Source organism: Castor canadensis, chromosome 7 (assembly GCF_047511655.1).
Source record: "Castor canadensis chromosome 7, mCasCan1.hap1v2, whole genome shotgun sequence".
Lineage (NCBI taxonomy): Eukaryota > Metazoa > Chordata > Mammalia > Rodentia > Castoridae > Castor > Castor canadensis.
Window position 1 is genome coordinate 19,493,336 of NC_133392.1, and position 10,216 is coordinate 19,503,551.

The following is a 10,216-nucleotide window of genomic DNA, read 5'->3' on the forward strand; positions in this document are numbered from 1 at the left end:
TCAGGAACCACCCTTTGAATATGGCTGCTCACAGAGGGCGGGGTGGTGATTTACAGTATTTTGTAAGCAGGGACAACTCTGAAATCCCAATATCTGAGACTGGCACTACCATTGAGTAACCTGGTGAGGACAAGGGGACCTTGGCTTCCCTGAGTATCATGCCAGCCCACTAGTTGAGCCAGTAGCCTGGGTGGACTGAATCTAGCCTGGATGGACTGCTGCCACCACACTCGACCCCATCAGTCTCCACCCAGCAGCTACAATGATCCCTCCAAACAAAAAAGCACCATCATTTCCCTCCCCCATCTAAACATCTCACAGTAGCTCCCTGTTGCCCTCAAGATAAAATCCTTCACATGCAGCTGCATGACCTGGCCTGTCCCACTCCCCAGCCAACCATTGTCACACCACACCATCCTACCAGAGAAGACTTCATTTCATTGCTTGAACATATGGCTCTCCCTCTCCTACTCCCCCATCCCACCCCTGTCCCTTTGCTTAACCTATTCCTACCCACTCCTTGGCTCTCATCTACTTGTACACTTTCTCTAGGCACCCTACAGGAAACTTAGCCCAGTTCAGGTTTACAACCCCTCCTCTCAAGGCAACCCTTCTCACTCACCTTACCACTCCTGTCACTGGGCTTACCACTCCCTCGTACCCATTCAATATCTGTCTCCTTCAAAAAAGAAGCAGCTCTGATGTCTTCATTGACTGCTTTATCCCAACTCCTAGCACAAACAGAGTGATCGTGGTCTTCGTTTAGGCACAGCTCTGTAAGACAGCTATTGAATAAACAAAGGCATGAACGGATGAATCTCAGGTCTCCTCTGAGCTAGAGTATACAAAACTGGACTTAAGGTGTGTCCAGGAAGTGTGCTGCAAATAAGGCTAAAGAGGGCCCATACATTCTGAGGAGGAACAGCAGAAATCCCAGTGTACTGGGGGACAGGTGGGGACACTGACCTGTCCCAGTCCTCACCTCTCTGCACCCAGGCCCCAGCCTCAGTGGCCATTTATGGTAGGCAGCTCAGTGACCACTTCTTGGCCTCCTAAGCTTAGTCTGAGCAAGAGACAAGGAGCAGCCAGGGTTCCCTGGGGCTCTCTCTCACCTTACTTATCAGGTGGCAGGGAAGATGGAAAAAGATTGTCCATCTGTCCATCTGTCTGCATGCATGCATACATGCATGTATACATGCACACCCAGTCTGGCCATATAACAACCCCAGCACAGACCCTCATTTGTGTGAATACACAGAGAAGGAGGGCCTGTGTTTGTAATTTACATTGCCCAGGATCCAAGAAGCTGGCTTGTGATCCAGCTGGCCACCATCCAGACTGTCCCCAGAGTTCTATCACCCTGGCATTCTCAGGCTCTAGAGCCTATTCTGGCTGCTTTGAATTTGCCCCTCTGGCTACAGCCTGTGTTCTGGGCCCTGGAATACTGAGTCTGTGAGCTCTTACTTATGCCCTTCTGTGCTGTCTGTGACATGGCTGAGGGCAGACACCAGTAGAGGAGAGTGCAGGACTGAGCAGACTCAGTTTCTTCCCTGTCTGGACACAGCTTGTCATTGGCCGCAGGGTCTCTCACCAGCAGTGCCTGCCAGTGCCTCCTTGCAGCCTCATTCTGATACTTTGGGGAGCAGTTCCTTCTCCTTATACCTCTGGTGCTGATGGCTTCCACATGCAAGTACCCAGGTGCTTCTCTGCCCCTGGGAGGTTTTTTGTGCTTAACTTTGCCTGCACCTTGTAAATAAATAGTCCTTTTTCAACCTCCCTTTGCTCACCTTTTCTCAGTGCACCTTCTTGTTTGTCTCTATGCATTGCAAAGAGTCCCAAGTTCCTGGTCTTGAATAGGCTGGAGAGAACCTTAGCCTCTCCAGCCTGGCTTCAGTCCCCACCCCTTCTGAATTCCTTGTAGGCAAACAAATCCCCCTTCCATGGAGAATAGGATAACCTGGAGGCTAAAGAAAATGCCTACAGAAAACCAGTGTTGGGTTTCTTCAAAAGGCCCACATTGCATCTTCCTAATCAGGCTCAACACTATTGCTCTGCTGAAGGGGGGACATTCCAGCACCCAGCATCTGGGAGACAGCTCACAAGTTGAAAAGGGGCTCATTACAGTTAGAATCAATGAGACAACTTGACATTCCCCTTAAATTCCGCTTTGCGGCCTCCTCTTCCTCTGAAATATGCATGTCCCCCTTCAACACCCATGGATGCTTTCATTCCAGGTCCAGGTGAGTTCACTTGAAACAAGTTGTACCTGCTAACCTACACATTTATACCTGTGTGCACATATACATACATGCATCCACATGTATGTACACTTGAACGTACATGTACATACAGGAATGTTTAGCCCACATCTGAAAATCACACCAAGCCCATGCCTCAGTGAGGCCAATGGCCCCTAGAAGCCAGCTGTCCACAAAAGAGGACAAATGACTCTACTCTGCCTATGCATCACCTATGGCAGTGACAGAAGGAGAGAGCAGATTTGGCATTTGGTGTCATCTTCAAAAGGATCCTTGCATTCCCTGAGCCCAGGATCAACCAAGTGCTTCAGCAACATGATTCACTGCGATGCTCTGTAAAAGATGGAGTTCCACAGTCCAGGGAGTTTGGGGAACACAGCACACTAGCTCATCCACTCTTGGAGCCTCATAAACCAGACTGCATAGCAAGGTCTCTGAGAAGTCCTGAAGCAAGGACCTGTAAAAGGTTACCAGATATATGCCAGATAATAGATGATAAATAGGTGCTAAATAGGTGATAGGCAGGTATTACATTAGATTAGATAGGACAGCATTAGATTAGATAGGCAAATTAGAGACTCTGAATAGATAGATTTTGTAGTTAAATTAACTCCATGAAAACACTTCTGAATTACACTAGACCAATGACTTTCATTTTATAATGAAGGAACAGGGCTCAGAGGGCTTTGCTCAGGATCACACAGCTGGTAAATGGCAAAATTGGAACTAGAGCCCAAGCTTCCTAAAGTTCTTGCCTGCCCTCTTTCCAACAGTCCCTGTTCCCTTTTTCTTACCTAACTCTAAACCCCAGGATTTCTGGTAGTCAAAAAGATCATCGTTGTTTCCAAAGCAAAGCCTGGTGTTTGTGATTGCGCACGGTAACTTCACCTGGCTCCCTCCCCCTCCACACACACAGGCACTCCCTTTATGGAAGAATGTGCCCTTCCCTGCTCTCAGACTCTCATGTCCATTTGGAGGAGTGGCAGGACCCAGGGTATAGGCCTGAGGGCAAGCCTGACATTTGGTCCTGTCTCTAGAAAGAGCAGGGGCCTAGGGACTTGGGTCTTGCTATGCTACTTGAGTCAGGAAAGAAGGCTTCCTGACAGGTGTCTCAAATGTGAACAGGAGCTTACCATGCCATCACAAAGGATCAGGTTGGAGAGACGAAAGCTGAGTTCTGACTTGGGCCTGGATGGTGCTGCTTGGCACTGGTCTCAGGGTTCACCTGCTAAAACAAGAGTTGTCTTCTCTGCCCTGCCTCCTCAGTCAAAGTCTAGACAGCACAACTCCTACCTCATCTTCCCTGAGCTCCCAGCCACACCCACCTCTCACAACTGTAAATTCCACCACAGATCTGTGTCCACCACCACCAGTGGGCACAGGCATTCACTTCCCCCCTGCCATACTGTCACTGTTGTATGGCTATCTAACATATCACTCAGACACATCTTGTCTCCTCCTGCAGTTTTAAGCCTTCCAGAGGACATGGCAGGACCTAGTGTCTGCTGACTCCCACAGGGACAAGCAGTGGCTTTGCACAATGCATTCAGGAGAGGAAGAGAACTGCCTTGAAGTGCCTAGCATGGTGCTGGACACAGAACAGGCACAGAGGGGCCTCTGGGGCTTAGCAGCAGCTCACCACATCCCTTATCTAACAGAATTAACTGTGGGGATGCATGGCACCCAAAGGAGAGTCCTGGGGGGAGAGGGTTGAGGGAGCCTTCTGGCTTTCTGGTCCCTCATCAATGCAATGCAGGAGCAGAGGAGGCTGAGGCCACTTCTGGCTCTAAAACTGTAATTTCATTACAGACTCTGAGAGAGGGGAAAGCCTAAGCCATGTTTTCATCATTCTCACCTCCAGCCCCTGAGCACAGAAGCAGCTGAATAAAGCCTTGGGGGAGGAGGCTGTGCCTGTGTACAGACTGAATGGTGAACTTGCAAAGAGCTGGCAAGGTACATAGGCCAGTGACCAAAGCTACCTGAAGGAGAAGATTCAGCCACATACAGACCCTCATGGCCCACACAGTGGGGGCCAGGTTCTGCCGAAAGGGAGCTGTGGGTTACAGTCCCACAGCCTGCTCTTTATGCTAAGATCCATTGGGAGTCATTTCCCCTCCGTTCTCCTTCCTACCCCACACTTTTGCAGACTTCTGTTTGTGTCCTTTAGGGTGGCCCAAGATTCCTGAAGCCCTGCCTGGGCTCCAGCCCTCGCTCCCCCACCTTCCCCAGGCTCCTTGCTATTGTACCAGGGGATGGGAAGAGCTAACACCAGAGGTCCCCTTTTATGTGGCACCACTGCCTGCACTTCCCCCTTTCCCAGGCAGTGAAGACAAGGCAAACACTTCCCCAGCAGACAGGCAAGACAGCGTCAACAGTGAGCCCTGTTTTTATCTGCCCCTGTGGCTGGGACACTCAGACCAGGTCCTGGAGGCTAGCCAGGCTGGCCTATTGTCTGGCACTGTTTGCCTTTGGGGCTCTGGGTGCCCTGCAGGAGAGAGGGATTTGAGAGCTTGGAGTGGGGGTAGGGAGCAGGCCTCAGCACCTGCCCAGGGAGCCAGCCTTGGAGCCAAAGGCCAGGAGGGTGCTTTGGAAAGCCCCTAAACAAAGGTCACACTGGAGTTGAGTGCCTGCCTGCTCTCCTGCCTGCAGGCTCAGAGAACCCAGGTAGCAGCAGGAACTCCTTCCCATCTCCAAAACCCACTGTGCTTCTCTCTCCTGGGTACCTCAACATCTACCCAAGTCCCTTCCCAAAGCCCTCTTCTCCTCCCCGCCCCCACCTTGCACACATGCACCCTCACCCCACCAAAAACTAAAGATGAGGAGATCCTACACACACTGCCCAGGGGTGTGTGGCACCTGCTTCTGGGAGCATCCACAACTGCTCTGCACACATCTTCTGGGTGGCTGGGCTCATGAAGTCTGCTCTTCTTGCAATCTCCACGCTGTCATTTGCATTTGCGCCTCAACCCAGCTCCTCAACAAGTTGTTTTGTGCCCAGCTGCTGCAGCTGGCCTTTCTCAAAGTCCTACATACCTGCTCAGCTAACCGGGGCGACCTGAGCCCAATGCCCAGTCACCCAGAGCTGTGAGACCCTGAGCAAGCCACTTCCTCTCCACCCACCTTGGCATCTGTTGGCTGAGAGCTTGGATTCCTGGATCTCTGCTTCAAAGCGCCATAACCATCATGTAGGGCCTTGTGACCTCCGAGGCAGTAGGGAAGGCTATGTCATTACAGACAGGTGACAAGAAGGACGCATGCCTTTGACCAACTAATACATGATTCTATTTAGGTATTTATACCATGCTGGGGTGCATACACCACAAGCTATCTGTTATCACACTTCAAGGCGTGATACATATTTTGGATTGTATTCCAGACTTTTGCATATACATACCACACTATGGGGTTGATACACACTGTGACATATAAACACACATTGGAACACACAGACACTTTGGGGTATGGACACACTCTGTGTGTATCTAAACACGGGATACATCTCACACTCTTGTGTACAGCCCGTCAGAGTTCTGAGGAGTGTAAATGAACCATGTAACTCTGGAAATGCTCTGGGGCTTAAGAGTACAGACGCCCCTGGATACAGTGTCTTTCCAAGGGCTTATTAACCTTGAGCAAATTACTTGCTTTCTGAGACTCAGTTACTTCACCTGTAAAATGGGACTAAGATTAGGGTCTACTAAACTCACAGGGTTCTGGGAAGACTAAAGAAGACAATGCCTACCCAAGATTCACCACAATGTCCAGCATATATAACCACTTCATAAGTGGTTGTTTTGTTATTGCTCATGCCTTTTAAGGTATTTTATAATGTACATAAAATCAGATGTTCCCAGACTCCTAAAGTTTCTTTGAAGACTCAGATAACAGACAGGAAGACCACTTATTTCACATTTATTTCACATTTGATCTGTAAACTTTTTATTTAAAAAAAAAAAAAAACCACTGTCATTAGCAACATGTGCCAACATTAGTTTTCTTTAGTGAAATCTGAGTGCAGGCCTCCCATTGTCTCTTGTCTAGAACATGTTAGAAACCAGTTGTAAACCAGAGATCTCTGCCTTCTCCCCTGATTGGCAGTTCTTAGTGACCATGACCTCAGCCAGAAAAGCAGGGGGAAGACAATACTTTGATACCTAAGAGCTCTTGGGGCTGGAACTGTACAGTTTGACAGGCCCATTTGTCTTCTCAAACTGTTTACCTTGGGCAAATTGTATCAGGTCTGCTTCTTCCACCTAATTTCCACTTCTCTGTGTCTAAGAACAGCAGCTAAAAGATTTCCCCTTAGTCAGCGCTTTTGGGGGGAGGGAGGTGCACGCACACACATACAAGATAGGAACATACATATTCTTCAAGCAGTGGCTCTAGAGAGGGGGAGGGCCACCAGAAAGAGTCAGTTTTAAAGTGAGTTAGTGGGGCAAACCGTGCCTCTGAGTAATGGCTTTATACACAGTGCTGATGCAAGGCAGAAACATTCATTTACTTCTGTCTTGGTCCATTGTTGTAATATTTACATAGGAAAAGGCAATTATGCCGTTAGGCACAGCAAAAAAAAAAGGACAGAAATCTTTTCCCTGTCAGGAAATCTCAAAGCAGGTCCACATCCAAGGGACAGTCACCAGCTGCTGGTGAAAAGGACAGAAAGGGACATAATAACACTAGGAAGGAGCCTGAGCTGCAAAGGGACTTAGCCTGAACAGCATACTGTATCTCTACCTGGAGGGTGTCTCCACAGCCAGGATTCTGACATCACAGCCAAGGCTACCTAGCATGGGGGGACTCCAGGGTGTGTTATCAAAAATAGTATGTATTTACAGAGGGGGAGAAAGGTGGGCAGGGCTGCCCTGAGTGTTTGTTGTTTTTTTTAACAGAGGGGGACAATTAGCAACCCCCATCTGTTAACCCTCTGCGAGCCATGCCCTCTGGAGTACTGTGCTTGCTCTGAAGAGCGAAAAGAGCTGGAGTAGAAGAGAGGGTGAAAATACATTTAGGAAACAACACTGATTAGGGGCGGCCCACCAGGAAAAAGGCCCCTGGTCAGGAACGATCAAAACAACAATTGAGGGTTCATGTGTCCCTCCCAGCCAGAATTTTTCCCTTGTAGGAACAAGAGAGGCCCACACAAGGCCACGGAGCACCCTCCAGCCCAGGAAACATGGAGCAGGCAGGTCCTGGGTTTCAGACCGCTGGGACTGCCTGTGTAACCGCGCCACTTAATGTCCCGGGCCTGTGGTCTGCACAAGTCTGTAAGCCAGGCGCGGGCAGCGAGCTCACACGATCCTCTTTCTGTCCCCCCGGCAGAGGATCTTCTTGAAGGCGCGGCGGAAGTCGTGGTTGAAGATGGTGTAGATGACCGGATTCAGCGAGCTGTTGCAGTAGCCGAACCAGAAGAAGAAGTTGAAGAGCGTGCGCGGCACGGGGCAGCCGACGGCAGTGAGTGTGTAGGTGAAGAAGAAGGGGAACCAGCACACCACGAACACGCCGATCACCACGGCCAGCACGAACGTGAAGCGCTTCTCGCGGTTTTGCCGCCCGCGCCAGCGCGACGCCTTGGCGCCCCCACCGCGCTCCTCCCCGGGCCCGGACCCTGAAGCCCCAGGCCCGGTCGCCCCCGGCCCGCGCCGCGGCAGGCTGTCCCCAGGCTTCACCTGGCTCGCCCGAGTCTTGCCCTTGGCCCGGGGGCCGCGCTCGGATCTGCGGGGTCCCGGGGGTCGCTCGGCGTGCTCGGACGACGAGCTCTCCTCCAGGTCCAGCGCGTCAGCGTCGCGCGGCCCTGCCGGCGCGGGCTCCCCGGGGGCGCCGTTGAGCTGGGTGGGCAGCGGCTCTGCCTCGGGGCCAGCGGGACGAGCGCCACGCTCCGGGCCCAGGCCGTTGGGCCTGCGCTCTGCGCCCCCCGGCGGCACGGCGGCGGCGTCGGGACCCCGGCGGCTGGGCGGCACGCGGGTGCGGCGCTTGGCGATCTGGTAGATACGCACGTAGACCAGGATCATGATGAGACAGGGCGCGAAGAAGGAGCCAATGCACGACGAAATGACGTACCACTTCTGGTCGTTGATCTTGCAGCGCGGCTCGGTCGACTGCTGCCCGTCTCCGCCGCTCTTCTTCTCGATGGAGATGAGCGGCGGGAAGGAGATGACGGCCGAGATGACCCACACCGTGAAGATGATGGCCTTGATGCGGCGCGGCGTGCGTTTCAGGTTGTATTCGATGGCCTGCGTGATGGACCAGTAGCGGTCCAGGCTGATGGCGCACAGGTGCACGATGGACGACGTGCAGAAAAGTACGTCGAGCGCCAGGTAGATCTCGCACCACGCCTTCCCAAAGTACCAGTAGCCCATGACCTCGTTGGCCAGCGAGAAAGGAATGACAAGTGTGGCCACTAGGATGTCCGCCGAAGCCAGAGACACCAGGAAAAGATTTTGGGGCGCCTTGAGCGCACGGCTGGTGAACACGGCGATGATGACAAGCACGTTCCCAAACACCGTGAGCAGCATGAGCAGGCCAGCCAGGCACACCAGCGTCAGCGTCACCTGCAGGGAGTAAGGGGTGGGCCGGGCACCGCCCCCTGGGGTCCCCGTCCCATTCCAGCTCGCGTTGCCGGAATCCGGCTGCAGGGAGCCCATGGGCGCAAAGCTGCCCTCGGCCAGCGGCTGCTCCTGGCGGAACATGAACGCGGGTGCCCGCTCGCCTGGGCCTGCTGCCAGATGCCTTCCGGCCCGGCGCCCGTGGGTCCTCCTCTTCCTCCGGCGCCCGCCGCGCCTCACATAGGGAGGGGGCCGCAGAGAGACTGGGCCCGAGCTGGGGACCGCTAGTGGCCCATGGGCCCGGCTCCTGCGAACAGCGCCGGCCCACGCCTCGGACGCTCGGGGTGGGCGCCTTCTCGCTCCGAGCTTCTAAACACAGCCAAGTTTTATTTCTAAGCGGCAGGAGAGAGTAGGGCAAGCTGGTGGTTAGAGAGAGATTTATTCTTCAAGAAGAGAGAACAAAAATCATCGCTGGCCTGATGACTTGGAAGGATGACAGGAAATTATGCATATGTATTTAAATACATATCTATATCTATATCTATATCTATATCTATATCTATATCTATATCTATACAGATCTTGATTCTTGAGTCTGAGCGAAAGCAAGAGGTCTTACCGTATGCGAGGCCCGCCCCCACCTCCAGAGACAGCCAGTCGAGGGGTGTTGATGCGAGCTCAGGGGTCCTATGTCTGTCTCCTTATATCCTCGAAGCGACTACCGACTCTCTCGCTTCCCCTAGACGTGGCGGTGCGGGCTGGGCCCGACCCGGGAACAGGGCGCGGGCTCTGCCGCCTCTCCGAGCGCCACGGGACTTCCAAAGTTGTGCGCCCTGCTGGGGCTGGGGCGCGGCGCGCGGAGCTCGGGGGCGGCGGCGGCGGCGGCGGGGCGAGGGGTGTGGGGGACGCATGAAGGCGCCGCCGTCCTCAGGCGGGCCGGACCAGGTGAGGATGGGCTCTCCAGGAGCCGCGGCCGAGGCAGGGTGTCTCCCGAGCGTCGGCTCGGTGGGCGCCGAGCGCAGCAGGACGGGCGGGGGTCCGAGGACAGCGTGAGTTTTAGCAGAGCGCAGGACTAGGAGAACACGCTCGGGTGGCCGGGCGGCGCGCGCTGGCTGCTGGGCGTCTGCACCGGAGCCGGAGCCGCTGCTGCTCCGCAGCCGGAGCCGCTGCTGCTCCGCGGCGCTACGGTGGACTCGTTTTATAGCCCCAGGATCAAGCCGGCGTTGCCGAGCAGACGGCGTCAGCCCCCACGTGGGAAGCCGACCCTCCTCCGCCCCTCGCGCCTCCCCTCTGTCAGTCTAGCGCCGGCGCCCAGCGCCGGACCCCAGGGAGCGCTGCCCCCCAGACTGGAGAGGCCCTTTGGAGAGGCGGGTACCTAGAGCGACCGGATTAAAGAGAAATCAAGGGAGTGGGGAG

The 10,216-nt window shown here is 53.8% G+C and overlaps 1 protein-coding gene across 1 annotated transcript; it reads right to left on the reverse strand.

The window, feature by feature from the left end:
* Window positions 1-5,206: 5,206 nt before the first annotated feature.
* Window positions 5,207-9,068, reverse strand: Adra2a (adrenoceptor alpha 2A). The gene has a single exon (XM_020171561.2). It carries the CDS (start codon window positions 8,942-8,944, stop codon window positions 7,547-7,549), a length of 1,398 nt encoding a protein of 465 aa, XP_020027150.1. The 5' UTR covers window positions 8,945-9,068; the 3' UTR covers window positions 5,207-7,546.
* Between the last annotated feature and the right edge of the window lie 1,148 nt (window positions 9,069-10,216).